This window comes from Erpetoichthys calabaricus, chromosome 12 (assembly GCF_900747795.2).
Source record: "Erpetoichthys calabaricus chromosome 12, fErpCal1.3, whole genome shotgun sequence".
In the NCBI taxonomy this organism is placed as follows: Eukaryota; Metazoa; Chordata; class Cladistia; order Polypteriformes; family Polypteridae; genus Erpetoichthys; species Erpetoichthys calabaricus.
In genome coordinates, this window is record NC_041405.2 from 92,510,529 (window position 1) to 92,529,964 (window position 19,436).

Here is a 19,436-nt window from a genome sequence, read left to right on the forward strand (position 1 = left end):
AATCAAATTTTTAGTGAACTGAAGTAGTGAATGTTTGATTTAACTTGCTGCATGTTGAAATGTACCTAAAGCAGTATGCAAAGAGGAAGTGACATTGGATTCTTTTTCAGTTCTATGTCTTGACAGTGTAGTCTGGGATAAAATGTGACTTTCTCCAGAATCATGTAGATCAACTGATTATCATTAATTTGCAAGGTTTCAGTTTTGGTAATGTCTAAATTCCTCATCTTAGATCTCTGAAGCAGTAAAGTTGTTTCTAATTCCAAATAAAAGAAAATATGATTTTAACTGCGGTCTTTAAATGTGTGTGTGTGTGTGTGTGTATATAGTATATAGTAATGATGTAAGTATAGAATTCTGCCTAGTGTGCTTGGTGCAAAGCTAAGAGGCTGTTGTAACAGTCACATCAAAATACAAAATATATGCCAGAGAACGCATTGTAATTCCTTGCTAAAATGTACTTTTTCATCCTAGAAAGCTTATACAGATCTTTAGAAGATACAATACCATACTAGTTACTAAAACAATGATAAAGTGAATAATCTTTGTGGAAGACATATAGGTAGCGATGGCTTTGAATTGCACATACCATTGAATATTAGTCCATGACATTGAAATTCTAAATGCAATATCAAAAAAAAAACAGTGGCAGATGGTGTTTTCTAAATAGTACTGCCTTTGAGGCAGGTAGCATGTGTGCTTTACAACGTGATCACCACTCCCTTTTACAAAGTAAAATGTGGACAAAGGGCCTCCCCTCTGAGTTAGCCAAGCATAATGTTAGCAGAAGTAGCTGGAGTTTGACTTGTTTATTTAGTGCCTATGCAAAATATCATCAAACTGATTCCTAAATATAATGGTTGACTGGATACCAAATTTGAATTTGTGAAGCATAAAAAGTAAGGAGTCCAGTTCCGGTTCATCATATACCTTTTCTGCATGTAAATAGACAAGTACCTCAGGGAGAGTGGACTTCAGCATTAATTTGTGTTACAACTGATGGAACCTTCCACAAATCTACAGTAGGTAGATGGTTATATAGGGTAACAAGCAAAAAAACATCCAGTTTATGTTTTGTTGCAAAATTTTGGGAAGGCTGTAAAGCCAGTGTCAGTTGATCTCATAGGTTGATTTTGTAAGGAATATGGATGGCTATTGTAGATTATTATTAATAATTGCTTAGTATGTTAATAGAGTTTTATTAAAGAATCCTGAATTAGACAGGAAAATGGTGTAGTTGAGACAAGTGAGATGAAGTTCTCCCACAGTGTTAGGTTAAAGTGCAGATCCTAGCAGCTGTCTTGGAGGAGGGCCACTAGTGAAATAACTGCTGTACTCCAGACATGGTGATAAATGTGCGGCTGACTTCAGTGTTAGACAAGGAGAGCTCAAGCCAGACTCTGGCATTGTTACTTTAGCCTTAGTATGGAGTCTTGACTGTATGTGAGACTCCCAATTCAGATAACTGTTAAGTGCAACACCAGTTTTTTGACATGGAGGAGAGGAAGACAGGAGTTGACCTTCTTCAGTTCTATTGACGATTCAGCACTAAACCTCATCTGTCTTTAATATCTGTTAGTTGAAGAAAGTTAGCATTCATAAATGATGTTTTTTGAAATGAGTGGTAAGCCTGATTATGGCTGCTGTAAAAGCAGGGGTGATTTTTGTTTTCCATGTTGAGCTGAGTGTTATCAGTTTATGAGTATAACATTAGACCATTAAGTTGGATTAGGTTGCTTTGAGTTAGCATTCAGTGTACTAACATCATCCCAAATTCTTCTTTGTGTCCTGTTAATGTTACATCAATCAAAACCAATAGAGGTAGCTTATAACACATTATTGTAACCAATCCAGAAATTCCAATGTATATTACACTGTATGAAAATAAAGTACTTCAGTGGATTGGTGATGCTAAGTGGCGTGTGTGTATGTGTACTCACCCTGTGATGGGCTGGCGTCCTGTCCAGGGATTGCTCCTGCCTTGTGATTGATGTTTGCTGGGATAGGCTCCAGCTTCTCTGTGACACTACTCTGGATAAACTGGAATGATGGATAGATGTCTCTTATCCAGTGATGCAATGCTGGCACTGCCAACAGACTTTAAAGGCTTAGGAGTTTTGCCTTGATTTACAGTATGCCTGTAGCTATCACCATGCACATGTCATCACATTGTTTCACTCAGTGACAGATCAGAGTGGTCTCAAGCCTCAGCTAATGTGAGATTACATTTTTTTCATAATGAAAACAAGGGAGCTTCGCCCCCTGCTCGCTTTGCTCGCCAACCCCTGTGTTTGGTTAATCGGATATACAATTTAAAATTTTTTTTTCTTTGGAATTATTTCAATTTCATTATTTGCACTTTTACTTTAAAGCTTCATTAAAAACAATATTTTTTGGAGACACATTGTGACAACGCAACGTATAACTGCCCGTGAGTGAATATTGTTTCTGTTTCTCTAATAAATAATCTGACTTTTTCTAATGTATGTCCCTGTGATTTATTGATTGTCATAGCAAACGCTATTCTCACGGTAAACTGTAATCATTTTAATACGAATGGCATATCACGATCTCCTTTGTTGTGTAATGTTATACGCGGAATATATACATTACCTTTCTTTTTGCCTGTTAAAATTTGCATCGCTTCTCCATGATCATCAATATACACCTGACCGAACTGTGTATTCTTTGAATTTTAACTTGTCGTTGCTTTAACTGTTCTGGGACCACAGATTCTCATAGCGTATGGTCCATTATTGTGTAAATCCACGTTTTATGCATTGAATGATGTGAATGCGAAAAGACTTTGTTGTTTACTCTTTGCCTTTTATTTCTAACCTCGATTTGTCCTGCTATTTTTTCAGTTACACCTGGTTCTGATGATTAATCACCTTTTGTTTTCGGTATTGCGATCTTTTCTATCTTTTCTTTGATACTGTAGCAACTGACATGATAAAGTGTCACAAAAGTTTTACTTGAACAATCGCCGACTTCCTAACCCCAAACACAACTTTCTAGCACCCTCTCCAATGCCCCCCCTTACCGCATCAATCAATACCCCGCTATCAGTCTTCCGTGCTGTACTCCACCCTCCCTCAATCGGACCTATCAGTCACTTAAAACCAAAAAGCCCTCAACCTGGATGGGACGGTACAATACTTTCGAATTTTACTGCTTTCATATTCTGTACCTTTCTCTGCATGTGTATCGCGCCATCGTTTGTTTGAGCCTTTCTAATTCCACTGCTTTCATAATCTCTTATCTGCCTTTTTTTCTCTCCAACGCCTTTGGGTCTCTATTCTTCGTATTGTCCTTATACGCTTTATATGTGCTTAGAGCACATGATCTGTTTGTATTACACGACTGAGTGTTTTTTGATGGGTGAGCTCTTATATGATATCTTTTGTAAGTAGGGCGTGTCTTGCAAGTATCTCAAGTTCCACGTCCCTGCGAGACGGCCCTGGGACAATCTCTTGGCACCAAGTCTCATGTTTACGGTCCCCGTGAGAGCTCCGTGGCAAATCTCTTTTGTCTCGCGGGTCTTTTAAATGTCTTCTGAGAACTTCCGAGAAGATCACGTATCGTAGCCTTGCTTTTGCTTTCCAGGATTTTTTTTTTTTATAATAGAGAGATTTGATCTTCAAAAGAGTAACATTGTCCGACCATGTTATATCCCCATTTTGTTACCATGGCAAATGGGTGCAGTATTGTATTTTGGTAGATTTGATCTGGTTGGTCCTTTAAGTAAACATTTTTACATGGGTGTCAAGAGTGCCACTTGAAACAAACATGTAGATACTAAGGACCTCTGGCCCAACTATAGAACCATGAGAATACATCTCAAATTTCAGGCAGTATTTCAATGGATTCTTAATTGATAGAATATGGTGTTGATGCAGGGCAACATTAGCTGTAAAGCTGTCTCGTTTTTTATCAGTAACCAGAAAATGATGTGGCTTATTTATTGGATATTTTTACTCCTGAGAGAACTAAGTACGAATACCAATACACTAGTTTGTCTTTGATTTTAGCTGCAGATACTTGGGATGCATATGACCAAGCAAGTTATCATGTGGGTTTATTTATTTATTTTTAATTCTTTGTCACTGGGATGCAGGATTTTTAACAATAACATCCACAATATAAAATTAGCCACATTGTATTATGAATATTGGGGCAGATCAATAAAATTAATAGTACAGAGCTACACAGGCAAGGGAAGAATATGTAGACAATGACTACAGAATTCAAACTCCGTTATTGGATCTGTAAGACAGCAGTGCTTTCCCTTGTCCCACTATATTCTCCCTTTTCTTGTGTCTTTTTGCTACTATGCAGTACACATAAAGATTGGTAGGAACTAGCATCCCTATGGATACATGTGCTAAAAAGTAAATACCTGTTCTATCTTAGTTTTCATCTGGTATTGCATTTTAAAATGAGTTTTTATCCCATTAAACACTTAATTTAGTTTAAATTTAATTTTAATAGCATTTAACATAAAATAATACTGTATTCTTAAGCCTGCTTAATCTAGATCAGGGCCATGGAGACCCAAAGCATATACCATCAGTACAGGACACAAGGAAGGAGCCAACCATAAAGCTCACAGATGCACATACCCACACAGGATCAATTTGGAATTGCCATTTACTCTAATGTACATGTCATTGGAGATGTAGGGGGGAAACCCAAATGGAAATGGGGAGAGCATGCATACCCCACACAGTCAACATCTGGATGTAGGATTTGAACCCAGGATGCTGAATCTGTCCAGTGCCAGCACTTACTGCTGTGTCTTTCAAAATATGTGTTTATTGCTGATTGAAAGAACATGAATAAAATAGCACTTTAGTTTACAATGTTGGTCTTGAGCCATTTTGAAAAACATGTTCCATTGGGAAGTTAACAAATGAAAGATTTCCAGTGTAATATTCATTGTTGCCACATATTTGTGCCTCTCTTCATGATCTGCCTCCGAATTAAAAATAAAACCTTTATCTTTGTGGGGAGAATCTCACTTCCTCTGCTTGGGCAGTTTGCTAGAGAACTGGTTATACCCTATATGTCTGTGAAGTGATCTGTTCTTCTAAAATGAGTCCCTCTCTGGCTGCACATCTTAACAGAAGATTGAGATGTGCTACTCGAAAGATTAACAATACAATAATAAAAAGTGATGATGAATCACTTCCTAGTAAAACCTGCTATGCAAAACAATACTGAATTTTAGCTGAAAGTCTGTAATGTCTTCCTGTTTAAAGATCCAGGAATGTGGTAATTCTTGATTTTGAACTTTAGAACAAGAATTTATAGTACAATGGAAGGCAGTTCGTTTTTACTAAGATATTCAGATTTATCTCTTTTCAACACTGCGGCCCACAGGATTTTCTAATGTGATCTTATCAACAGATAACATTGTATCTGTGTAACCCTGACAGTTCTCTTAAACGCAGCACATCAGTATGCAATGTTTTAAAATTGTCATCAAAGGTATAGAAAAAGCTCTCTTCTTTGAAAGAATGTTAGAAACGTTCTGTTTGTGAATAAATTGAGTAAATTAGCAGAAGCCACCTGTTTACTCAGCACAATCCACCGGATCCCACTGCTTTCCCTTTTTCCCTCTTCAGTCTTTTCCTAAAAATCTGTGTATTTGGTTGTGATTTCTTGATAAGTTCATGACCGCACAAAATATGCGTGAGGATAGATATATTAACAACTCGGGGGGGCATGCCAGCCACGCAACCCGACACAGACACACACTAGAGGCACACTTCTAAAGACAAAGATGTTTTTTATTTTTTTTTCTTCACTTGTGTGGGGCGTCATCCCTGTCCCCACGAGCCCACAACACAGTCCTGGGTGTGGTGGAAGAACTGCCCACACAGGCTCAGTAACAGCTGCAGCACCCCCAGATCCCAACAAGGCTGTATCGGACTCCATCTCCCATGAAGCCCTGTGGGAGTCCGAGGTACAGCTGCGAGCCAGGGTGGCTGCCATCTAGTGTTTCGGGGGAGGTAGTGTTCTGTCCACACTGGCTCCTGTGGTTCCTCCATAGCAGAGATGTCCTAACCGGGCAAGGGCCCCAGCCATCTATAATATACTGTATAATACTGTATACAGTGCATCCAGAAAGTATTCACAGCGCATCACTTTTTCCACATTTTGTTATGTTACAGCCTTATTCCAAAATGGATTAAATTCATTTTTTTTCCTCAGAATTCTACACACAAAGCAAAGGCTGTGAATACTTATGTACATGTGATTTCTCAGTGTTTTTATTTTTAATAAATTTGCAAAAACCTCAAGTAAACATTTTTTTCACGTTGTCATTATGGGGTGTTTTGTGTAGAATTCTGAGGAAAAAAATGAATTTAATCCATTTTGGAATAAGGCTGTAACATAACAAAATGTGGAAAAAGTGATGCGCTGTGAATACTTTCCGGATGCACTGTATGTGTGTGTGTGTGCTGTAGTGCATTTTGCTTCAAGAATCCATCTAGTAGGAATGGAAAATGCAAAGTTATGAAACCAAATAAAAATAAAACTTTGCTCATCAGTCATTGGAGGGTGGTAGTCCTAGAACCTATCCTGTGGCTATATCTGGCACAAGATAGGAACCATCTCTGAACTGAAAGTCAGATAATCACAAGGTCCACTTGTGCATATGCTAACAGCCCACAATTTATATTAGTTATCTTGGATATGGAGCAGGTAGTCTTTAAGAAAAGAAGGCTTAGGGAGAATGTGTGAATTCCACTCACAATGCAGTATTGGCTGCTGGATCAGTGATCTCTGTTGTAAAACAGGAGCATTTTCATTGTTGCTAATTTAATCTTTTAATGGTTCTAATTTACTGTGTGGCGACACTTGAAGTTGGGATTTTTATATTTGCTTGTGATTTCTGCTCATTAGTGATGAGAGAACCCATTGGAGTTTGTTTTGCTGTGACTTCTGTGAGAACTCCGTGAAATGCATTAAAGTCACTGGGGAAGGAGGAACAGAACTAGTTTTGAATGGCTTATAATGGTGGAGTGGTGTTTTAATTGTCCCTTTGGGCTAGGTAAGCATGTACCAACCGTGCTGGACTAATTATTGTTGCCAAAAATGTGATCTGAGCTGTGAGGCAGCAGTGCCAACCACAGCACCACCATGCTTCAAACAACAGACCCTAATGGAACAATAGCCACAAGCAAAATTAAACAAATGGCATAAGTAAAAAAATATATATATTGTGCTCAAAGAGTTCCAGTCTTGGGGCATACATTAGTGCATCTAAGCAGTGGCATGAGACTGGCTAGTTCCTTTGTTTGAAGTTAAGGAAATGGGTGCAACTGGAAGGTCTTTTGTTACCATCTCTGTGCAAATGTTTTGTACTTTTTTCTTCTTCCATGAAAATGACAGAAGTAAACTGTAATAAATATTTTGTTGCTATTATTTCTTCAAAGGGTCACACGTGTTTTCTTTTATGGGAGGGGGAGGGCTCTTTTAGGGCTTGTATTGGTCCAACGCGTGGCTAATTATGCATGTGAATTAGCACTGCCAAGGATCAGTGTTATATATGTAGTAGCAATTCTCAGAATATTCTCATTATGGTCAGGAAATGAACCCCACAAATGAAAATACTGCAAGTATTTTTATTTTTTTTTATTTTTTTTTCTTTACACATAGTGTGGAACATAGATATACTGTATACACACATGTCCAAAGCAGCTCAGCAACAATCTTATAGTATGCATGAAAGTTCTGCACATTGGCTGCTACAGCTTTGTGATGTCACAGTGTCCTCACAAAGCATTATAAGGTGCTGGGAAGAAAATGTTTGTCTAAGCCAGCTGCACTGCAAATTTACAGGAAAATATGTGGAAAAAGTTACCGGTTAATACAGCATATTCACTGCAAAAACTGATCTCAGGCGTGTGTATTACATCTTATAATAAATTTATCACTTAACATTTGTAAAATGGATTGAATATACTGTACACTAATACTAAGTAAACAATAATTCTGTCCATTCTTCTTTCTAAATTTACTTTTAATGATACTTTTTAGTTTAATCTGTAGAGGAGTCAGTATTTAATGGAAGCTTATTTGTCTGTCCATTCATCCACTTTCTGTACACACTTTATTCAGTCTTATGTTTGTGATTCTATCCCATCATTTTCAGAGTAAAAACCAACTCTGGGTGGGGTGCAAGTTTTATCACAGGGTACACTCCTAAATGTTTAGTTTTTAATCCCATTTAACCTAACTCATATATGTGTGAGTAATGGAAAATATTGTATTTGGAGAATGTGCAAGCAGTAGCCATGTTCTTGTTCTCAATAGTAACAAAATTAATCCATACATCAATTTTCAAACCTTATTGAAAAACCACATCTAGAAAACATGAAGTTTAACCTAGTTGGCAACTGTAGATTGGCCAGCTATGAATGATTCCTGCCAACCTCTAAACATTAGGCTCCAGTCAGGCTCAAGTGCTGAATTAAACAGATTCAAATTGAATTAAACAGATTCAAGGAATGAATAGCCAGAGATTACCTTAAAAATGTTACATATTTTTAACTTAAATGTTAGTTGTAGTAAACTGTGGCCAGTTTTTTGAAAGTAAGTTGCAATTTATGTCTTTATAGTTATATTAAATTATCTTGAACTCGGCTTTAAAATTGTTACAGGCATGCCTTTGTCCTTTTTACTATCCAATTACAAAATACATAATAAAATTGTTTTTGAAATAACCAAATGCTTTGGAGAATGTTGTAGAGAAAGGAGCACAACTCAAGTGTCAGATTTCAACTCTCCAAAATAGAAGTGGCACCATCTCGTAACAATGAAAAAAACTAGCATACTCGTAGGGTGGCAGGAAAACTGAAGTCAAAATATTTTTATGTTAACCATTGTGGGAAAAATTTCAGCAGAAGTCGATGAATAAAAAACAACATATGCCAAACACCTAGAAGTTCTTGTGCATTGGATCTCTTTTAAAAACCTCCAAAAAGTGTACAGGCTTGATTTTTTTTAAGGTAAAAATTAATAGGTTAAGAAGAAACCTGGATAAATGGACTGAAATGTCACCATTTCATGGTTCAAAGTTGTTTTTATTGGATTTTATTTTAATAATCTAATGTATTCAATATTAAGAAAATGCACATTATAGGGTAGCATGGAGGTGAAGTGCTCACATTTCCAGAGTCTGAATTCCAAATAGTTCAGTATCTATGTGGATGAGGTGTAATCAAAAAAAATATGGTGAATATTTAAATTAAAAAAAATTATTACAGTAAAAGACACATTGCCTTAAAATACTCCCCTTCACTTCAAACACACTTATCCCATCGCCCTTGCCACTTTCTGAAGCAATTCTGGAAGTTCTCTTTCATGAGTGTCTTTAGTTGTGCTGTTGTGGTCTTGAATCGATTCAAAACATTTACCTTTCATGGTCATTTTGACTTTGGAGAATTGCCAGAGGTTCCACAGTGACCAATCAGGTGAATAAGATGGACACACTGTAATGTTTTTATTGGGCAGAAATTGACGTACCAGAAGCAATGTGTGACATGGAGCATTGTCATGATGGTGGATGAAAACGTTTGCCCATTTCTCAGGTCGTTTTCTAAGCACATGATTTTTTTATGTACTCTAATAGGCCTTTATAATATTCATAGTTCACCGTAGTGTTCCTGGGTACAAACTCGGCTCGCACAATTCCATCACCTTGATGTTGGATCTTGATTAGCATGCTTTTTTCACACAAGGAGAACTGAGGAATTTCCATTGAGAACTCGGAACCTTGGTCTCAGGATCATAACCATAGAAAGAAGTTTCATCTCCCGTGATGACATTTCATAAAAAGTTGGAATCTGAAGCGGCATAAAATTTACAAACGCTGTTGGTCTTGTTTGACCGTCAAAACACTTGGAACAAATTTTGCACTCACTCACCTCACATTCAAATCTGCTGTTAAAATGTTTTGTAACCCAGCCCATTTTATTACGTCTAGGTTTTTAATGGTTAAGGTTGCACCTGTCCATCTGTCATTTATACTTCATGCAGTTCAGGGTCCTCACAAATACCACATTCATTCATGAACTCACAGGCACTTATATGGTAGAACCAGAGAAAAAAACCTATGCTGACAAAAGTGAAAATTATTTTTCCAACAATGTTAAACTGCTCAGATTTATTTACGGTATGTTGAAAGTTTGCATTTGGAGGAGAATGTCTTAAGTTTGTTCCAGGTTTCCTCATTACTTTAAGGTCATTAATTGTGCTACCAAATATGTGAATACAAATCACCACGATATGTGTCAAGATTTTGGTTACTTTAGATTTTGATTTACAAGTTTCTGGTTAATTTTTGGCAAATCCACTGTATGTGTTAAGGTAGCAGTTAGCCGAAGTGTCATTTGGAATGTGTGTCCCCTTGATCTGCGTTTTGTCATGTTAAAGAGAGAATCTGGCTATTCTGGGCAGTGGACATGGTTGGTTTCCTTGTCACAGTGCCTCCTTGTATGAATATATGTTTTGTTTTATAGTTACTTATATAACAAGCAGTTTGTCTGTTATATGATTAGTACTGGATTGTTCAATCTTGACATTCATTGACAAACATTTTATTTCCGTTGCTATGGCAGTCTTGTTGTTTGTTGATATTTCTGGCAAACTGTGCAGAGTTCAAAATGTCACTTAGATTAAGAGCGCTTTAGGCAGCTACTACAACTACAAGGTAGAACTGTGTCAGCAGAGACCAGCTTATGTCTGGTCTTAATGCAATTTAAGCTTCAATTTCTATAAAAAATGGACCATCAAAAAAGTGTAAAAAAAAAAAAAAAAAAAACCCTATTCAAGATAATGTGTGCTTAGTGTGATTTGAAATAGCTGGATTTTTAAATCTTTACATTTTTCATCATTTGATTGTCTTAAAAATGTAAAAGATTAATAGTTCATTGATTTGGTATGTTTTCAAAAAATCAGTTCCATAAGATGTTGAAATTAGATTAAGCAGATTCAGCAAATGTATGAATGAGTAAATGTATACACATTACACATTTCTAATATAGTGAAAAATCAAGCAAAATAACACCTTTTATTGGCTAACTAAAAAGATTACAATATGCAAGCTTTCGAGGCAACTCAGCACTACTTTCATAATGGCTAACGCGGTACAACACCCTAGTACTACATTTCTAATAGATATTTTATAGAAATTATCTGAGAGGTGGGTGCCACAAGAAGACAGATTTATATGGCATAAATGTACAGTGCAGAGGGTTCTATTTAGTTTGTAAAGCATGTTTAACTAGATGACAGCTAAGATGTTTTAATATCTAATCAAGATGTTTGGTTAAAGCACTTAGTGCTGAGAGAACTCCACTGGAACAACTTTATGGGTGTCTCTCAGAATTTTTTAAATCCTAATTAGGTGCTCACATGTTAAGACCAAAGAGGTTCATTTCTCTTACTCATCTTCTTTTTCAAGGTAGTTTGTAGTGCTAATATGGCCTTTTTGTAGCATTTTTAACAGGATTAACAGATGCAGTCTCACTAGTGAGTATAATATCGCTTGTTTTTACATTCAGTAGTTTTGAAAATATTCTACAATTTTTTAATGCATCCATTTTACCATTTTTGGACCTGCTTAATCCAGTTTATATGCTGTATGAATCGCAAGATGTAAACTGTTTACGTGCTACAGTGTGCACTCATGCCCATGTCCACAGTCATTCACACTAGGCCAGTTTAGGACTGTCCTACTTTTGGGATGTGGCAGGCAAACTGGAGTATGACGAGGAAAACTCAAACACAAGGAGAATGTGCAGACTCAGTACAGGCAATGAATTGGTCTGTTTCATTGATTCTGTTGCAGTGTTTTCATGTTTTTTTTTAATATTTTAGAGTACATGATTTGCCACTTAACTTTGAATCAGCCTAAATGACTTTGAAAAATGTGTTATTGTTATGCTTCTCAGCTTCATTTAAAATCATACTTACCTTGATGAGGGAGTTTGTGTTGGTAACAATACTGTATAGACAGGTAAAACTTAAAGTCAACAGATTAATATATTAAGCATTTGCAAAATCAAGCAATGGAAATCTTGACTCTTAAAGTACAGCATATGTTTTAAATACTCTTTTATCTTCAGCTGGTTTTCAAGTTGTGCTTATCTGATTCCAGCTGCCTGTATTGGCACAGAGGCTGTGTGCTGAGGGTGTTCAACTTTTAGTCTAGCTTAATCTTAATTTTAGAAACTCCCAGTTATAAGTCATTTCATTCTATATTAATATTTCAGCTCATTCCAGAACTGACACGAGTCCGCTCAAAGTTTCAAAGAAATGTGCTGTCCTATTTATTTGAAGTGATTTTTAAAGTTCACATTTGTGAAGTAATTCTAAAGGCAAACATTAGCCAACACCCACAAAGGGATACAAGGCTGACTTGTATTTATTTTTTCCTTCAAAATGTAGAAAAAATGAGTTTCGGTAGAGAGATACAAAAGGTAATAATGTGGGGCAAGGTCATGAGTGCTTGTCATTTTCTTTGACATTCCCTCTTACCTAAGAGCTGTTTCATGTAACTTTGTAAAGAGTCAAATTAATGGCTGTTTCTGGATTTTTGTTTATTTCCTATATGAAAACAGGTACCCAAGCAAGAAATGAAAATCAGAGATTCATCAGATGGCACTGAAGACTCGACTAGTTCAAGATTCCTTTAGAACTGACACTTCAGTTGCCTGTAGTGACTGAATGAGAAGGAAAACCCACTGCAAAGTCCTTTTTTTTTTTTTTTTCTTTTTCTTCTTTGACGTGGCATTTCACAAATTTCCAGGTTGGTTTAAAAGTAGTATTTTTTCCCCCTTTTTATTATCAAAAAAAATGTAAACAAATGCATCTTCCTGTGAAGATGAAATGTGTTTCCCTGGGCAGTAATACCTTGTTTGCTTTGACAGGTGTAATTTTATAAAAACATTTATGATAACGGTCTAGCAGCGGGACTCTGCCCACCTCATGTTACAGAACTACATTAATTGCGCTATGTTTCTTACATTTACATTGTGCCTCATGTCTTTTCACAGCATTTTAGTTGGATTTACTTTAGTCTTTAATTTGATCTTTCCAGAACTCTTGTCTCTCTTTTTTTGTTTTGGATTAAGTATGGTACATTGGTGTAATAGTTTGTGCTGCCTCATGGATCCAATGTCCTGATTTTCAAGTGTCTTGTCTAGTTCCATTTACTGTGTGCACATTGTCCCTGTGTCTGCATGGGTTTCTCTTCAGGTACTCCAGTTTTCTTTTCGCGTCCCTTAAAAAGTTTGAGTCACTGTGGATTTGTGTATAAGTAATCCCTGCTGAAGACCATTCTAGAGCTGGTTTCTGCCTTCAGTCCAAGATTGGCTCTGTTATCCTGCCACGATGAATCACATTTAGTGGGCCTGAAAATGTTTTATAGTGTTATGATTTATTAAATTGCCCATTTGTTTTAAATCAATATCCTGTTGGAAGGTCTTTTTCTCTAGTTCAGCTACAGTATCTTTAATTGCATTCATTTTACAGTATGTTTGGCTGATGCCTTTATCCAAGGTGACCTGCAAGATGAGGCTATAGTTCAGTCACGTTCAGTTTTTTAGGTTTTGGAGCACTCTCTGGTTAAATGACATGCTCAAGGTCACACAGTGAATCAGAGGTGGGGATTTTGGTTTAATTGTACAGTGGTTATTCTAGCAACCCACAGTGTTTGATCACTGAATGCATCTTTTTTCTTTTCTGAAGTGAAATATTGTGTATTTTATGGCTAATTCCATCACAGAAGTGCATACTTTACAATTTGTATGAGTTTATTGCTTTCAAAGTAGGTTTTTGGTTTAATAGAAGAAATATGCCATTTGAGATTATAAGAAAATTATTTCCAATTTAGACTTCTCTGTTCCATAAATCTTGTACTGCATCAAGATGACCTCTAGCAAACCAAGGCCCATCACTTTTATTCATTTTACATCACTACAGACTGGCAGAAATGTTCCACCCAAACACATATTTGAGCTGCTTATTATTGTTTCAAGTAAATGCAAAGGGTGGTCTTTCAGTTTTATATGCTGGACTGGGTCTTATTTTTGTACTGGTAACCGTGAAATGAGGAACACCATTCCATGTTTACTAATGTTAACTTTACTTTGTCACAGCACTGTAGGTGACTGACATACAGTAATAAAAATGTGTGTGTGTGTATGTGTGTATATGTATACTATGTTTATTATAACATTTAGAAAATGACATTAACATTTTAAAATATTTTCATCTTTCATTATCAATGGAATATCCACACACATCATATAAACATAGTCCTTTTCTAAGCCATTTGTCATTTGTTTAGAAACAAAAAGTTAAATTTGTGTGTCCCTCTTTCTTTAGATCAACAGTAGTGGTATATTAGTGCAGTACATAGGACTCGCTGCCTACCAGTTTGGGGTGCTACATTTGATTCTTGCCTCAGCTGCTTTTGTGTAAAGTTTGCACACTGAATTTATGTCTACATAGGTTTTCTCCAGATACTGTGGCTTCCTCCCACATCTGAAAGATGTTCAAATGAGTTGGTATAATATAAGTTGAGTGCGAGTGTTCCCTGCTTTGGAATGGTTCCCCCTAACTGGGGTTAATTTCTGCCTTTCCTCCAATACTGCCCCATTGATCTCTGGCTAGAAGTGATCCTGTAATAGAAAAGGCAGGTTCAAAAATTGGGGTATATATGCTATAAAACTGGCACAGCCACTGAAAACTGTACTGAAAAACTGTGATAATTAATGGTAATGTAGTCTTTAACATAATGTAAAAATAGAAAGTAAAATTAGATAAAGATTCATGTGGTAAATGGGTGATTTGGTAAGAACCATTCAAGATAAGAGATATAAGCAAAAGTTGTTTGTTTCTTTTTTTTCATAAAGACTTCTGACTAGGAGTTATTTTAGTCAGTCCCCATGAGGCAGGTAAGGTCCATTCAATGAAACATAAACTTGCCTTAATTTGTTATCATTGTAGGAGTAAGCACACTTCTTATATTTAAAAAAAGTACATTTTTCTTTTTTGTTTTTAATATATTACTGTCAGGCCTGGTTATGGAGATTTTTCTGCATAAAGGAGAGAGAAAACTTAACCTACATTAGGAAAGAGGCCAGTGTGTGGCTACAGGAATAATGATCATAAACATTTTTAATGTACAGTACTTTGTTTATTTTGAATAGTGCTTATACTTGCTTAATTTCTAATGCCCTACTTTCTTTCTTAAATATAGCATGTCACAGGGACATGAGCTCATTAACCTTGCCTTCCTTACGGACCAAGAGCACGATCTGATCCTAGGGGTTTTGCGTCGAGATGAAGAGTTACGTAAAAAGGAGGAAATGCGAATTCGGTAAGGACTGGTTTTACTACTGAGGTCAATTATTTGAGGTCATTATTTTTAACAGACATGCATTACTTTCTATTATATCATTCACAGTTTTGGGGTAAAAAAACAACAAAATAGTTCGACTTACTGCATTTTGTGGTCAACCAATGAGTGTTCCTCATGATATAGGCTGCAAGCAATAACAGCACTGTAATTGTTTACATCGTCCACTTTTTGAAGTGATATATGATGCATTGTAAAAAGCATTCCTTTTTTATGCATTCACGAATTAGTTCAAACTGTATGAATAAGAGATACACATTAGACCAGAGCCATTAAAACATAATTTAGTTCTACATCAGAAAGAAACTTTTCTGTGTATGACACTGCTGAGATGTGGTAATTTAAGATATGGCTGCAGTAAAAAGGCCCCTCATGATAAATATATTATAAATATCATTAAAACTGTAGCGCAAACTAAAAGTGACTTTAATACTGTTTTCATTCTCTATGAAAGGACATGAATATGTAAGTGAGAGGTAATGATTGACAGCAAATGACAAAATTCCATGTTAAGGAATATCCAGCGTTATAACAATGTTGGCCAGACTGGTGTTGCTTTTTGTGATTGTGGACACATTATGATACAGTATAATAATGAAGGAAGTGGTTGTGAAATAAAAGGGGTTCAGATAGATACCATCACAAGCTTCTAGTAGGCTACCTAGCTTTCCTGTGCTCTAATTATATAAGTAAACGTCACTTCTTTTAATCAGAGTTATGACTAAAAGTGTTTATTTGTTAAGTTTCTAATCAGATCTTGTTGCTGTTATAATAATCTAAAGATCAGTACTACGGCACAATGCTATGTAATATTTTTCCAACACAAGCCAAATTATTAATAAGCTAAAGAATCTTAAATGAAGAAATATTTAATGTAGTATTTTAGCAGCTATAAATATATCTTTCTTGATGGCTCTCTCCTTGGTCCATAAACCAAGGTGAATATACACATTAACTCAATGACAACATACAAACAAAAGATGAAGAAATAAAATTCCTTTTCAGTGTTAAAACACATCCTTATTGTGTGTACTTTTCCAAACAGAAGACAGTGAATCCCCTAAGTGGATAGAGAAATTATGCTCCAAGATGAAAATCTAAAGTAGTACACTTGATGAAAAATATAGCTTTCGATCACTTATTGGATAGCAGCAATACATTGAAAAAATGATAGGCCACACAATATTAATAATGTATCAGTCCAAGTATTGTGTTTTTTTTTTTTAAATGTACATCTAATGGCAAATTATGTGGCAAACTCTATACTTCATTTCAACCAAATATTTTTTTTTCCATGTTAACACTGCAGCGGATTGTAAAATGTAAGCAAATCATAAACAAAAGTGTGTGTGAGCTATATGCTTTTATTGTTCAAAAAAATCTTTCAGAAATTTCTTTAATGTCCCAGTTATTCCCATTCTAAATTCATTTTAACTCTTAAGACTCCAAAGGATAGGCTAACCTCAAACCACCATTTGTTTAGGTTATTTTATCCCATTGTATTACATCATACTTTACTGGCTTCTTTATTGCAGAAAGCTGAAGATGGAACTACAAGATATCCGAAAGAAAGGTGCCAAACGTGGGAGCAGAAACTATAGCCAGAAAGCCTGTGCCAGATGTCAGAATGCACTAGGGCCATTCAGCTTTGGTGCTGGTCAGTGCCCAGTCTGCAGCCACCAAGTGTGCCAGAACTGTCGTGTGACAACCCCAAAAGGTTCCTGGAAATGCACTGTTTGTATGAAAGAGTTGTAAGTATTTCAGTGTTGATGAATCCACTGTATTGACTTTTGTCTATTTTATTCTAATATGTTTTAATGTAAAGAGAAGTATTTACAGAATGTGAGACCTGTTAAAAAAATTTGCCTTACAGTGAAAGTTTACTTTAATATGTGTAACACAGAGCTTATGGTCTCTTACAATAAAATATAGTGCAGATCTTAGCAGGATATTAAGTTCTTTCAAAAGAGGTATATTCTCTTCAATATGCAGCCTGTACTTTTCTAGCTATTGTAAGTTTTAAAATTCCACTTAAGCAGAAATTATCTGCAGAAATCTGTAGTACTAGGGTGTTGTACCGTGTTAGCCATTATGAATGTAGAGAAAAGCCAAGCAAAATGACACCTTTTATTGGCTAACTAGAAAGATTACAATATGCAAGCTTTCGAGGCAACTCAGGCCCCTTCTTCAGGCAAGATGTAAACATCTTGCCTGAAGAAGGGGCCTGAGTTGCCTCGAAAGCTTGCATATTGTAATCTTTCTAGTTAGCCAATAAAAGGTGTCATTTTGCTTGGCTTTTCTCTGCAGAAATCTGAAAAAGTAGTAGAAACCATGTTTGCAATATGGACTTAGCAGGCCTTAGCAGTTTGTCTTACTGTTCCACAGAGACCTGAAGAAAGCCACAGGTGACTGGTTTTTCGATCAGCAAATAAATCGTTTCACTAATGCTTCTGGGTTTGATCTTGTGCGGAAGTCTTTGAAAAGGAAACCTCAACGTATGTATTAAAAGAAGGTTTTTGTTTTGTCACCACACATGGGCTAGCTAATAAGTAAGAGCAATTGAAGGAGTTCTATGACCATGAATACTTTAGTTTTGGATTTCTATGTACACAAGCCAAGTTTTCATTAACCTTCTTAATGCGCATTTGGAATTGCATAACAACAAAACAGTAATGAAAACGTGAATTTCGAAAAAGCTCTGAAAATTCACAAAAGGTTTATACGCTCGTTTGAGCTGGTTTTTCAGGTTAGTTTTTAGAGAATATGACATAATGTAAAGTGTTAATATTCTTAAATGATTATTCACAAATGGATTACAAATAGTGATTTGATAAAAAAAAATATTTTATGTGATAAATTAGATAATACATATGCATACATAAAAAAAATTGGATTTTCAAATACCTGTGCAAATGTGATGTGGCAAATACAGCAGCATCATGAGAACTACCGGGGGACCCAACACAAATGTCCCTGAACATTAATCTGCAGAACAGTAGATATCCAGCCTTTCCTGTTAACATAATCTCGATACCCATCACTTGGTAAACGAATAGGGATATGTGTGCCATCAATTGCACCATTCATACACCTGAGGTATTTTGTGTGCCTCACAATTGAGCTCCAAAATCTGCTGTACCTCTTCCACAGCAGGTAAAGTATTGTATTGCCTCATTAGTTTGGAGCATATGGCCAGTCAATTCCCATATACACTCCTGTGAATGGTGGTTTTGCTCACATCAAAAGTCTCACCAACAACCCTGTACTCTGCACGGGTAGCCAGTTTATCAAGCATGATGGCTATGCGCTTCTCAGTCAGGACAGGCTCCCTCATGTATGCTATGGCAGAGGACCCGAGGGCCTATTGTGCTGAATAATTCCATGAATGCTGAGCTGTACATCCTAATATTTTGTACCCACAGCTCCTCAGTAAAACCACTCTGGGCAATTTCAAAGAAATCTCTAATATGTGGCCTCTGCCAAATATAGGGTATTTGCCTTCCCTTTACTGTATTCACTTGCTCTCACCAAATGAACACAGAGATTGTAGACGCAATTGAAATAACAGAACCAACATCTATCATATTGGTCGCCATTGTTAATTTCAGGTGATTAAACAAACTTTATTTGCATAAAATCACTCCGTGGAAACACAGACAATTTACATTTGTATTTTGTTGACTTTTCAGAAGTGTTGTTTCTGTTTTGCGCATAACTGCAATGGAAACACAGCTACAGACTTATTAATGAAAAAAATGATAAAGAAAGATTTTTTTTTTAAAGGTTAAAATCTGAAAAGAATTTTATGCACTCAAAATGCCACGATACTTTGCAATTAAGGAAAGGTTTATTACATTATATTTCACCATTTCATATTTTCATTTGAACGGTCTGAAAATCATTTTTAATAAGTCAAAAATATATAGCAAGACTGCAGTATTTAATCTGGGCTTAGATTGTGCTAACCCATATACAGTACATTGTATCTGTTACAGGC

The 19,436-nt window shown here is 36.1% G+C and overlaps 1 protein-coding gene across 3 annotated transcripts in view; it reads left to right on the top strand.

Moving 5' to 3' along the window:
- sytl4 (synaptotagmin-like 4) overlaps positions 1 to 19,436 on the top strand; it is a 44,925-nt gene that overhangs the window by 9,694 nt on the left and 15,795 nt on the right. For 2 of the 3 annotated variants that reach the window (XM_028815889.2, XM_028815890.2), the window contains exons 2-5: positions 12,636 to 12,823; positions 15,281 to 15,400; positions 16,975 to 17,190; positions 17,825 to 17,934. In XM_028815889.2, the coding sequence (XP_028671722.1) occupies positions 15,282 to 15,400; positions 16,975 to 17,190; positions 17,825 to 17,934 (445 nt within the window). In that variant the 5' untranslated portion in view covers positions 12,636 to 12,823; position 15,281. Of the gene's footprint in view, positions 1 to 12,581; positions 12,824 to 15,280; positions 15,401 to 16,974; positions 17,191 to 17,824; positions 17,935 to 19,436 lie in introns of those variants that run through there. The other variant, XM_051935069.1, reaches the window with a different exon arrangement.